Here is a 13,335-nt window from a genome sequence, read left to right on the forward strand (position 1 = left end):
CATTGTTTAAAAGTTGCTATAAAGCCACACACGAGTAATAACTCAAGTAGCCACGATTTTTTATATATATATTTGCATCATTTTTTAGCCCCCAGTTTCACAGACAAGGCTCAAAATGAGTCCCAGACTCAAATGCATTTGAGCTGTTATTTGCACACTCAAACTCAAGCAATTTGCACTGATATATCTTACAATAGCCTGTTAGATTCAGTGCCATTGTTTTGTCTCAAGATGCACACCAGTTATGGCATGTTTATAAAAGCTACTTAAATTACCTAATTGAATTTTTTAGCCTAATCCTGGTTTAATCTAAGCCTTTTCTGTGAAACTAGGTCTATGTGTAATCGATTTCTCTCTCAAAGCCGATTCAAAGCTCAAAGCAAGGTCACCGTCAGATAAAACCTAATCCTCCGATGCTGTAGGTGGCACACTACATCAACCTCCACATGTGTATCTCCTTGAAGAAGTCACGCATGCACTTCAGAGCACTGAGAGCAGGCTCTGTGACAGATTTCCACCGAGAGACATTCATTTTGTGGATAAACTCTAGTCCCTCCGCTCGGAAGATGCCGCGATATGAGCTGTGTGTGATCCTGAAGGCGATGCAGAGGCCGGAGACTGCGGCGGTGCTGCGGCGTACGGTGGAGACTCTGTTCGAGCGGGGCGCTGTGGTCCGGAGTCTGGAGAACCTCGGGGAGCGCAGGCTGCCCTACAAGATCTCCAAACACAACTGTCTCCACACGCACGGCGGATACTTCTCCGTTGACTTCCACGGCTCGCCGAATATCGTCAGCGAGCTGTTAGATCACCTCGAACGAGACGTTGACGTGCTGCGTCCCACAGTTTTAAAGAAAGACGTTGAGGTTTCCGAGGCGCAGCGCTGTGGCCTACAAAATGAGAAGGCAAAGAGTGCCACATCCCGATAAATGTGAGAATCTCCATGTTTCCTTGTTGTGTTATTTCTCGGAGGTGTGGGATAATCGGTCCAGATTGGAACTAATAAATAAAACTATGCATAGATTGTTCAAAATGAAGTGATATTTAAACTGTGTTGGAGTTAAGGTCATGAACTATAGCACTCTGCTAGGACAACTTGTGTGGATAGTGTAAAAGTGGAGGAAACCCGTTGCCTTAATTAATTAAACAAAAATGAAAGGTGCAATTTCTAAGATCTTTGCTAAGAATATCCAAAAACCACTAGAACAGTTATATTTTTGTTGACTTGTGTACTTCCATTATCCCAAATGTTTCCAAGAATGTTTAAATCCAGATCAATTTTAACCAGGACACGGACCTAGTCTGTGTGTCGTTCATCAATGACATCACACTCTTCATTTCTGGTTTATTTGATAGAAACCATGGTTTCACCATGCATGGACACACCAAAGATTAATATTAAAGGGGTACTTCAGCGCTGGGAAGATGAATCTGTATTTAAACTGGGTCGTTAATGTTGTAGAAATGTGAAATTATTTTTTAATTGAGTGCTTTCTAGACTGAGATAAGACAGAACATTTATTTTTGTCTCATGGGGATGAAAGACAACAATTCCCAGAATGCTTCGCTGCCCTACGAGGCCACTACCAAAGCCACCGCTGGATTATTGTGAGTGGATCACTTTCCCCACCATGTTCTTTTTTCACAAAATCAGTTCAGTTATAAACAGACACTACAATTAAAAACTGAACGTGTCTGTTCCATATAATGTGATTTAGCTGCGGAGGGAGTGTCACCGCACAAACGCAGCAGGAGTCAGATTACATTCACTGTCATGAATGAGCTCTCGTGATGAGAGCTGAGGTAAACGCGTCTGCGCTCGCGGCATACATTCACAGCGTGTTTTCAGTTCATGCCTTTGGAAGCTTAACTTTCATAGGAATTGATTTGAACAGTTGAAACACTCACTTTGCTCTGCTTCATTTAGAGCAGAGCTATGAGTGTGAGCTCCCACCCCCCATGTGCGAGTTGAAAACTCGGGAAATAGCTCCCTCTGCTGGCTGTAGTCTTTAGCCTCTGGCCAAAAATTCCTCCGATGACGCAAATTGACGGTATTTGCGTCATCTGAGCAATTTTTCCAGAAATAAAATGCATAAATCTCTAGTCTCAGGGGGATATGAGGAGGGGGCGCACAATCATTTGAATATACTCCAGGGTTTCTACTGATAGACAGCCATATGCTAATCGCTGAAGTAACCCTTTAAGTGTTTCATTAGACAGGTGAGCAAATGTTTGTATCCATTTATCGACAGAAAACGAATCATTGTTTTAGATCAAAACGGTTATCATTTTCTTGATTTATCAAGAGTACCATGTTTATATACCTAATTATTGATCTAGCTCACTGAAACAAGTGTCTCATAGTAGCAGCCAAGCGAACGCACAGAGAAACATAACTTTCAACACACTCAAACGTATCTACTATGATAAAACAATGCTGTGTTACTCCACGTATGCATAAGTGGAAGAAGCGGATATCGGTCTTCTGCGGCATAATAAAAGCTCCACAAAGTCAAGGGGTCATCAAGCTACGCCTTTGTTTTGAATAAGCGACCTCTAAAGGTTACTAGATAACAGTTTATTACTTAATTATTTTAAAGCTGCGGTCTGTAACTTTTTCCGCTCTAGTGGTTAATAAACAGAACTGCATGTGTCTTGCGGAAGAACCTCTACTTCTCTCGGTTTATGTCTATGGTGAGTCACGCAGGGACTGTGCTCCTCCGCAGCGGTACTTGCCAGTCTGTCCTAAAATAGTCCCAATATAAACACTTATTGTAAGTGTACCATAATTGTTCATGGTAAGACAAACACACGGTTTGGAAAAATGGATTCATGTTGTACATTCTCATTATATAATTTTTGTAAATCTTGAACACACAAAAAAGTCAGCGACAGCAGCTTTAAGGCAACGGGTTTCCAGTTAAGTCAACTTTTTACAGCATGAAACACAAATTGCTATAGTCTTTTGATTCCAGTTATGAGTGAAGCGGCTCACGAACAGGAGAAAATGTAGGGACTTGATTTTGTCTATTGGGAATTGATAGGATGGTTGTGGTTTGCTATTGGTCGACTCATGTAAGTGACGGGTTGTCCCGCCCTGGTGCCGAGTCAGAGAAGAGATGAGGGGAAAATATTTTTGATTACGAGGGCATATGAATTTAAAGTGTTTGGCCTTGGATAAATAATTTATTATAAATACTACAATATTTCATATGAAAACTATAATTGTTCTTTTTTTCTTTTCTTTTTTTTTCTTTTTTTTAAGTCATTGCAAAAATCATAAAGAAAAGTTAAGTTAGTGTTGAAAAAAAGGTGAAGCATAGTTCCTTTTCAGCTGCTGCAATGAATGCTGTGTCAAAGGGTTCAAATGCTTTCGAGGTCACAGTCAAACTTTTGTTGGAGTTTCTGATTTTTAAACAATATTGTTGTTGATCATATGTTCCATTAGTAAATTCCTGTCATTTCCCCCTAGGACTGTGAAGATCGCCTCATCTGCTGGATTATGTGAATGGACTTTTGCAACAAGACAAGCTAGTAAAAGCACTTCTCCAAACCCATAAAAAGGCATTTACTTCAGCTAATGATGTCTGTAAAGAACTCTGGACATATGATCTCTTTGCAGGATCAACAATTTTTTTGGGGGGACTATTTAATTTTAGTATGACAGAATCTGCTTCAATAATTAGATATAATCAGAAATAAATATGACATTCTTTATTTCAGTCTATGGCAGTCATTCTCTTCCACAGAAGGGACACAAATAAAGAAATATTTCAGTGGTGTAGAGGAAAGCAATAAAATAAATGAGTTATTCTCAGGACACAGTAAAACAAGAAGTGCTATAGTTTGTTGAATGCAAAACACAAATTGTAGAGAATATAAAAACAAGTGGTCACCGGAGAAAAGATAAGACGCGTCAATTAAGACATACAAAAGTGTTTCATCAATTCAAAAGCAAATCAAACAAGCTGCTGCAATTAATCATGTCTCGTATCTGTCTCTCATCATACATTTAACCCTAACCTGTGTTCTCTAATCTCGTTTTTTGAGATTAGAGTGGTTTTATTCATTATTTATCTTATATAGATGTTTCCCTTGATTAACGTTGTCAACATTTTCATGGTTGTAGGTTCTTTGAGATGCTTTCTCATTTTGTCTTATCTTATACGAGTCACTTAAAATAATGTTATAATGTGTTCTGACCATGTTGCAACTCCAAATGCAGTTCAACTCTGATTTTTAATGGATTATTTTGGATATTGTAGCTATTGGGCAAGTTCTTTGTATTCAAAACTATTTTTGAATGGAAACATGAATCTTGGATCAAACAGTTTAAACTGCAGTACTATTGTGTTGTTGAAAACCTAATATAACATAATTGAGTGTTAGTTTAGGAATGAACCACATCAGTTCTATCTCATTAAAAATATTTTATTATTACTTCAAGTGTGACAATTCCTCTGTACATATAAACAAAGAAACAGAAGAACAACATGCATATACGATATTTTATCTTAAATTAAATTAAGTAAAAAGCTACAAAGGAAATGTTCCAAATGCACTTTTATATACAAAGCTGGAAGGTATTGGATGGGAATATAGTAACACCATGGTATATACCATTGAAATTCTCATATCCATACATACACATTGTTTTTACCACAGATGTCCAACAAAACATGATGTCATGGTGATTTTGTAATTGTAGAAATGGCAATAGCAAATGGAAATTAAATTTAACATTAAAATACTGTCAAATACCTTTTGTTACTGCACCAATAGTTGGCCACGTTGTGACACCATATGGGCAATGAATTAATTTACAACTAAATTCATATTAAATAAGATCGCATTCAAATAAGCGTCCTTCATATAGTAGCCCTTAATTGGACCATTGTGTATAAATTTGGGCACAGGGGTCTCAGGTGTGACACAATCACTTTAAAAAAAAAAATGCTATATCAGTATCTTCAATAATATAAAAACTATAGATTTATGTCGTTTGTGGTTGTTGTATTTTTGAATTCACCACTAAAAGTACCATATTTATGTAAAATATATGTTTTATATATTTAATTTATTTATATTTAATATTCTTTTAACTTAAGTAAAAATAATTATTCTAGTATGTTCAGACCATAGACCGTAAAAAAGCATTTGGACAGCCAAAACCTAAAAATGTGATGACTTTGGAGATATCTGGTGGAGCTATGTTGGTATAACTGAAACTGAAATAAAGATAAAATATCAATAGCCGCTAGCTGGCAATAGTATCCAATTGCGGCATACTAGCTGAACTCTATAAACCACCTCTTAAGTTTTAGATTTTATCACAAGTTAAAATTGTAAATAAATAAAAAAAAATAAAAAAAACGTGTCATGTTTATGCCAAAACAGACAAATCTGACCATGCAATAAGGAAAAGACAAAGTAGGCGATCATATATCATTTTAACAAAATTATTACATTTCAGTAACTCCGAAAGGTTATGTATGATCTGCATTGTGCTGGATTTGTTATTTTTTATTGGACAAATAAAATTAAAAAATGCTCTAAATTATATGCTCTGTTTTTGCCATTAATTCCTATGGGTGCCCATTTTTGTCCACAAAGGTCCAATGAAGGACTTAAAAAAAACGCATAACATTGTAGAATTGGGTCAATTTATTTATTTTTGTATTAATAAAGGACTTTGAAGTGAATCGATGCATTTTGTAAGATCCATATTTAAAACTTTACAAACTGTAATCTCTAACTTCCGCTAACTGTCCTACACCTGTTCACGGGAGACTGGCGTTCCAGCGTATGCATGGCGTAGAACACAAGCGTAAGTTTGTAAACTTGAGTAATTGAGTAAAAAAATATCTTTTTATTTAAAGGGATAGTTTAAAATGAAAATTCTGTTATCTTTTACTCACCCTCAAGTTGTTTCAAACCTGTATACATTTCCTTCTTCAGCTGAACACAAGGGAAGATGTTTTGAAGAATGTCAGTAACCAAAACAGCCGTAGGCCTACATGTAATGTACAGTAGGCCTACTGGTCAGAAGTTTGGAGACATTAATATTTGTAATGTTTTCACATGTAATTTGCAGTAAATATGTGTCCAGACATTGTTAAAATGATTTATTAAGTTATTAACGCGCGTTAACGCAGCGCGCATTTTCTGTTTGATCCGTGGCATAGCCCATAGTTGGAAAAAGTGAGAGCAGTCAGACGCAAAGGATGCAGCAGCAAAAATTAATAGGGAAAGAAAAGGGTTGACATTAACATTAATATTCTAAACCAAAAGTGCCATATTTTCTGTTTAACTTTTATTAGACTCCATAAAGAAAAGTGCGTTTATCACTGAGCACATTCTCTGCAGCTCATTCTCGCTCATGTCTGAGGTAAATCATTAACACCATCACCGCTTACAGTACACGTGTTTTATTGAACTAAATACATTACAATCGGCTAAAACGAATGCACAGGTTACTTTCCTGAACAAGCGCGCTCCCGAGTCCGTGTTCTTTACACTGTCCACGTGAATCGCGGCCCCGTTCGGCGCGCACACGCAAAATACCGGCAGTTCTCTTAAAGGGGCCGCACTACATTCCTACTCGTGGAATATGGACCTCCTCCAGGTATGGTGTGGATCTGGTGCGCTCACTGGTACAAATTACCAATTTTTCATTCGAACTGTGCCCTGCTCTGAATTAAACTGCCAGTGTAAAAACTCCCCTTATATTCTTAAAATGAGAGAAATCACTAAATACTCTTAATTTTTAAGTTTAGGCTTAAGAGACATGAACAATTTCTTAGATAAACATCTATGACATTTGATACGTCTAGTCTTCATGCTGTATTGATTATTATTGACTAAATATGGTTTCGCTAATAATAAATGTACATTTGCATAAAGCATGCATATTTGTCCATACCCATGTTGATTAGATTATTAAAAACTTAATTTAAACTTGATTTAAGATACATTTACAGTTGCTAAAAATGTGTGATTAAATTGCGATTAATCGCTAGTTAAGTCACGACAATCATGCGTTTAATCGCGATTAAATATTTTAAGCGATTGACAGCCCTAATTTTATCACCATCAATAGCCATCAGTGGCTATTTTGTCTATCTAGAAACTTGCAGAAAGTTATAAAGTTTTTCCTAAATTTCAGATTTCGTGTGACCGCTGCAGTCGGTGGTACCACCAATCATGTGTCAAGGGGACATCAAAGAACACTTTCTGGGTTATGCCTGTAAACGTTAAACCGACATGAACAACAAACACGTTTGTATATCCTTGATCTTTCAGGGTTTTTGTTTTTTTGTATTTTACATATTTCAAACAATGGATGGTGGTTGGTAAACACTTATGTATTTGTAGATGTTTATAAGTGTTTCCTCTTCTGTGTATAATGAGTAAAGTTCATACATAAGCTCAGGTATTATCCTCCTGAATAACCTTAGTTTTAATCTGATAGGTGCAGTAAAAGGACAGTAACCTCAAATCTTACCATGCTTTTACCACAGTATTGGTAGTTTTAATGTATTTAATTTGTTGTAAATAGACAGTAACCACGACACTTACCATGCTTTAAATGCCTTTCAATGTAAAATCCAAATATTTTTGGATCAAAAGTAATTTTTTCCTGTTATACAGTTACAAGAAAAAGTATGTGAACCACTTGCAGAATCTGTGAAAATGAAACTGTCCTGAATAAGATATTTTACTGTTCTTTTTGTTGTTGTTGTTTTACATATGGTCCACAGAGGAGCGTAAGCTAAAGCTGCCAGGGAAGAAGGCAAGCATGAGGCAGACTCAATGGATACCCATGACAGGGCATCAGATCCGGGATCTTCGTAGAGCCAGAGCAATATAGGGCAAATATTTTAAGGCCAAAAAAAACACTGGAGGAAAAAAAAGACATTCCTCCCAGTGGTTTAAAACGTTACTCATTCTAGCGGGTTTACCATTTTATATAAATGAGGTGAGAGCACTGTCCAGCCTACGAAAAAATTGTTTGAAATATCGTTTTTACAACTCTTACATGAAAGAATGCAAAGATATTTACATGGGTTGTTGTAAATCGTGGCGAGAGATTGCTCAAAACTGTGCATGTGTCGAACACCTGTGTAAGTGTACGAGTCAAAAGAAGTATACTTTGCAAGTTCAACATACAACTTATACTTTTATTCATAGGGGTCATATATAAAGATTCAAGTCAAATTGTATTTCTATAGCACATTTAAAAGCAACAGAGTTACACCAAAGTGCTGTACAGTAAGACAATATGCAAATAAAAAGAAAGCATAAAAAGAAACAAGGCAGTTACAAAATATAAATACATTAGACCTGATACAATCCGATCCAAATAATAAATGTAAACAAAAATCCAATATCGATCTAATCAAAAGCCAGAGAGAACAGATGAGATTTAAGAGCCGATTTAAAGGGGTACTTCAGCGCTGGGAAGAAGAATCTGTATTTAAACTGGGTCATTAAAGCAGCACTTGGCAACTTTTGCTCTCGGGGTCCCCCTACAGTTGGGAAAAAATAATGTCCTCAACTACTGTCGTAAGCTCTGTCATCCTACAACAGGGGATGCCATCGCGCGTGCATTTGTTGACATGACAACCCTGATAGCCCTGAACTAGTAATACGTGGGTCGTCTCATAACCCGCGGACCCCGTATGTCTATTTAATGGTCGCGGGTGCGGGGCGGGTTGTAAAAATATATACAGTGGTGCGGGGCGGGCCAAATAACTTCATAAAAGCGTCCCCGCGGGTTGGTGCAGCACTAACAGTTCCCCTGAACACTGCAGGAGGAGTTCATATGCAGGTGTTCTTCTGGTGTCGCGTGTGAAATGTCTTCATCCCAGTCAGTGGCATATGTTTCAGCATGTCATATGAACGCCAAATAATCACGATGCTCACGTTTACAAGCCAGCGTCATTATAGTAGACTATAGCCGGCTCTGATCTCTGGTGTGGCGGCTTGAGTTCCTGTCAGGTCGGGGTCGGACTTCAGGCTTCAGGTCAAGTCTTGAGCTCAAGCTCTCCACCAAGGACAGCAAGTGTTATTTCCTGTTCAATACAAAGATTATATGAACATGTGAACTCATGAATGTTTTTTTAAGAGCTGATTTACAACAGAACCGAATTCTTGCAATTGCATCACTGATTGTTATTTTCCTGTTTATTACTGTGGAGCCGCTCTGAAACAATCTATTGTATAAAGCGCTGTATAAATAAAGCTGACTTGACTACAACCTGAACATTACAATGAACACAAATTTAAAAACCTCACTACCAATCATCCAGAATTGAAGAAAAATGATAATAATCCTACTCTGTCTGTTACACTTCCTCACACCTGAAATCACTGATCGAGTGAATCTTTTCTCCTGAACTTCTCCAGATCATTTCTAATCCATTCATGTTGTAACATCTGCTCTAACGTCGGTCGTTTAGTTGGATCCCGGGTTAGGCACTGGCTAATCAGATCACTGCATTCTGAACAAATTTATTAAGGAGAGAGCTGGTTAGTCATGACCACGTGACACGAATGTTTGCATCTACATGCAAACAGCATCTGATGAACAATAAACTGAATGTATTTAAACTTTAAAAAAATCTTACTTCACCTTTACCCGTTTCTGAACAGAGCTTTTCCTTTATTTGTGTGTTTATCAATGTAGTCAATAATTTTCACTCACCTTTGGATAAATTGGAGTTCTGAAATTTAACTTTGGCTTGTGTGATTTCCATTTTATTGGCAAAGGGAGAACATGCGTTCACCATCTCGTACAACAACACTCCTAGAGACCAGACATTTGTTGGGACGGCGTGGAATCGAGATTCTGTGAAGACTTCAGGTGGGCAGTAATCCAGGATTCCTGTAAGCAAGACATTTGCGCATCGTTGAGCTTCTTTTTTTTTTTCAAAGCATCAAATAATCAGAAGTCACTTCATCCAGGTTTCCACACTCCAGAAATACTCACCACGGTATAGTTTTCTCTCGTAGCCATCAGCACAAAGTAGCTGACCGGAGCCAAAGTCTATCAGCTTGAGCTCTAAAGTGTTTGTCTTCACCAGGAAATTCTGTACATGAACGTCATTATGAAAGACGCCATGCTCGATGCAGTGTTGTACTGCCAGCACAGCCTGTCGCATGATGACCCGTGCTGTTGTTTCATCCATTTGAGGATCGCGAATGATGAAGTCCAGCAAGCTCTCGCAGGGTTCAGGGAACTCCATTATGAGACTGAATGTCCGAGGATGTTCGAACCAGTCGTACAGGCGTATGATGTAGGGGCTCATGGGTTCTTGCCTCATCATAAGCAGCAGCGCCACTTCAGTAACGAGAGGTTCGGGATGCCCAGGCTAGAGAAAAGCAGTAGACAGAAGGTTAGCTGGCATATCATTTTTAAATGTATTTTTCTTTGATCTTTATAGATACGATCATCAGAGCCTTTCCTGGTTTATTGATCTATTACATTTACACCTAATGCTTCCTCCAGCTGTACTGACTACAGTAATCAGCACTTTAACAACAAATACACATTCAACTTTTGACCAACTTACAATATCAAGATAACGATTATTGTCAATCTTGCTCATCTGCTTGATGGCAACCTGCAAAAAAAAAAAAAAAAAAACTGTGCTCAATAGCAGTGACAGTATTCAAGCGCCTGACTTCGCACAACATTTACGATTTGAGCATCTAAGTATTAACCCATCTGTATTAAATATGTTTTGATGCATGCAAGAGCAAAATTGTTTGTACAGTTCAGCAAGATTGCTTTACCTTTTTGCCATCAAATTTTCGTGTTCCCTTGAACACTCTTCCGAATCCTCCGGATCCAATCATCTCTCCCACGTTATAGAGAGTCTCAAAGGAGTCTGAAAAACAAACAGAAAAATATGAGAAACATATGAGCTTGCTAGATCCTTTGTTTTGTATTAAAAATATCAGTGCGAACAAAGACGATAATACTGTTTAAAACAATGTTGGAGAAATAATGTCTGCAGATTGACCATTATTTGGCTTGACGCCAGAGTGATCTGGATCAGGTGATGATGGACCAGGATCGGGCTCTGGCTCCAGATCCGCTGGAGGAACAAAAGGCTCCACAACATCCACAGCACTGAGGCAACAGCAGAGGAGCGAACGCTTCGTAGCCTTCCACGCGTTCCTGAGGAAACGACCAATTCCTTTCCTCTTCTTACATACTGTTGGTTTTTCTGTAAGACAACAAAACTGAATTATTAGAAACATCTCTGACGTCAAATTAGACAATGATAAAATGACGTAAGTTACATTTTACTGTTAAAATTGTCACCAGTAAAATTAAATTCAATGTGACTGTACACTTTACACCGCACAGCCTTATTTCAGTCTCACCTGTTGAGCTCTTGTTCACTGGGGAAGCCTCCGTAAGGTCATGTGAAGTCTCCGCTGGCTCGACGGGAACTTGACCTGGCAGCGGAGGGCACGTCCACTCTTCGAGGCTGTCGGACCTGGACAAACAACAGTCGCTGCAACTGCCCTGTTCGTTTCGGCTATCCGAACTATCGCCACTCCACCTCCAGTCGACGATGTACGTGCCTCTGCTGCTGAGGCTCAACGTCTCTCTACAGAACCGCCTCACTATATTGTCCTCAGAGAGGGACAAAGATGATGTGGACATGACGACTGGTGAAGACATTTTCAATAACATTAATAATCAACGTCAGTGGTCACATCAAATTGTTACTTTATTTATATATTTTTTTCAAATTTCTATTTTCACTGACTCATTATTTGTTTACTGAGCCATAACTTCACTAGTAAAAGCCTATTCTGACCTCTGGGAAAGCGTTTAGATGAAGTGGACGGGCGTCCATCATCTTGGCTCTGCCGGCTGCCGCTCTGCCACTCCCTCTCCCTGTCAGTCGGACCTGCGGACACAGAAAACTCAGAAGACAGAGTTGCTAAATGTGTAGGCTGGTCCTGGATCCGTGTCTGGGTCGGGTCTGGCAGCGGATCCTGATCACGGTCATCAGAACCGGGTCTCCAAATCTCCTGACCAGCCGTCTGAGAGAAGGTGGCTCTCCTGGTTATGGAGCGGCCTGAGGCGGGAATATTTCATCACATAAGTTCTTCATGTTTTACAATAACCAGTGTTGTTAAAAAGTATTCAATTACAAATTGTTACTTCAGTTTCTCAAATTGAAAAGTTGATTTCAGGAATCAAATACATGTGATCACTTTACCAGCAAAATTGGGGGATCAAATGCGTACCTCACACAATTTTCTTCACATTAATGTAGTCAATCATTGTACAACATCATAACATCACATAAACAAATGAAAAACTAAAGCATTCACCTCCTCTTTCATCCATCATATGAGCCATCGACAACCTCCTCCAATCTGCAATAAAATCAATACAAAACACAAAACACAACACAACACAACACAATACAATAACGTACAATACAATAAACTCTCCTCAAAAATACTCCTACCAGAAAAGAAAAGAAAAACAAAAAATAAACAAAACTCAAAGCTCCTAAATTAAGAAAAGAACAATAAGAGAAAATTGTACTAAAATAATAAGAACTCAAACTCAAAATTGTAACTCTTGTGTAAAGGATATATCCTCCGATGTTCTTTCAGAATAAAAGTCTCGTCTCAGGAATCTCAGCTTCAAAATCTCAAGGTCAGCGCATAAAATATTCAGCAAAAGTTTGTGAATTCGCCTCGTCTCTCTCAACAACAGATCGCGATCGGTGCGCGAGTGTATATGAGTCAAAATTCATAACACGCGTCGCCATAGCAACTAAAACTCAAATCATTCATATGAGCAGAGCGCGTGAGCCCGCATCGATCTGAACACATTTATTGAATCGTTACAGAGTTCAATCCCTTTAACATTTACATGTTTCCACTTGAAAATGCTTCCACTCCTGATCATCATAGCACAGCTATGCACTGAAATCAGTGCAATGCGGATGATATGCAGATTAGCATCACCACTAGACCCGATGTCCATTGCTCATTAATAGCTTTGCATAGTTGCCTAGTGGAGATCAGTATTATGGATGCAGAATAACTTCCTGAAGCAGAACAGTGGGCTCTACAAGTTTAAATGCCCCTGAACGTACCCTATAACCCCACAACGTATAAATTAAAAAGTTATTAAAGTAAATCATGGGCTAATTATCATTTTGGGGTGAACTATCTCTGCACAAAACAATACAATGATAGTATCAAAGCATAGTTTTAATTTTAAACCACTGTAAAATTGTGAGTAATATATGAAAGACATATACTTTGTAAAAACTCACGACAAAAATGCACAAT

General features: G+C 38.3%; 2 protein-coding genes across 3 annotated transcripts; one reads left to right on the top strand and one right to left on the bottom strand.

The window, feature by feature from the left end:
- Window positions 1-443: 443 nt before the first annotated feature.
- mrps6 (mitochondrial ribosomal protein S6) lies at window positions 444-4,437 on the top strand. Its single transcript, XM_067421938.1, has 2 exons — window positions 444-928; window positions 3,470-4,437. Exon 1 carries the CDS (start codon window positions 447-449, stop codon window positions 924-926), a length of 480 nt encoding a protein of 159 aa, XP_067278039.1. The 5' UTR covers window positions 444-446; the 3' UTR covers window positions 927-928; window positions 3,470-4,437.
- Window positions 4,438-8,156: 3,719 nt separating this feature from the next.
- LOC137045198 (serine/threonine-protein kinase pim-2-like) lies at window positions 8,157-13,277 on the bottom strand. 2 transcript variants are annotated; one of them, XM_067421740.1, is made up of 10 exons: window positions 12,358-13,277; window positions 11,835-12,098; window positions 11,392-11,682; window positions 11,025-11,231; window positions 10,795-10,889; window positions 10,572-10,622; window positions 9,989-10,370; window positions 9,704-9,883; window positions 9,361-9,500; window positions 8,157-9,071 (listed from the first exon to the last, which is right to left on the bottom strand). In XM_067421740.1, exons 1-9 carry the CDS (start codon window positions 12,383-12,385, stop codon window positions 9,367-9,369), a joined length of 1,632 nt encoding a protein of 543 aa, XP_067277841.1. In that variant the 5' UTR covers window positions 12,386-13,277; the 3' UTR covers window positions 8,157-9,071; window positions 9,361-9,366. The 2 variants fall into 2 exon arrangements, with proteins under 2 accessions (XP_067277841.1, XP_067277842.1); XM_067421741.1 differs by lacking the exon at window positions 9,361-9,500.
- Window positions 13,278-13,335: the final 58 nt, after the last annotated feature.

The sequence above is a fragment of the Pseudorasbora parva genome, chromosome 17, assembly GCF_024679245.1.
Source record: "Pseudorasbora parva isolate DD20220531a chromosome 17, ASM2467924v1, whole genome shotgun sequence".
NCBI classification, from domain to species: domain Eukaryota; kingdom Metazoa; phylum Chordata; class Actinopteri; order Cypriniformes; family Gobionidae; genus Pseudorasbora; species Pseudorasbora parva.

Excerpts from the sequence above, each read along its gene's own strand:
- mrps6 (XM_067421938.1), top strand. The coding sequence starts at position 447 with ATGTGTATCTCCTTGAAGAAGTCACGCATGCACTTCAGAGCACTGAGA.
- LOC137045198 (XM_067421740.1), bottom strand. The coding sequence starts at position 12,385 with ATGGCTCATATGATGGATGAAAGAGGAG. Across the intron at positions 10,623-10,794 it reads GAAAATTTGATGGCAAAAAG|GTTGCCATCAAGCAGATGAG; the intron begins GTAAAGCAATCT and ends TTTTTTTTGCAG. Across the intron at positions 9,884-9,988 it reads CGAGAGAAAACTATACCGTG|GAATCCTGGATTACTGCCCA; the intron begins GTGAGTATTTCT and ends TCTTGCTTACAG.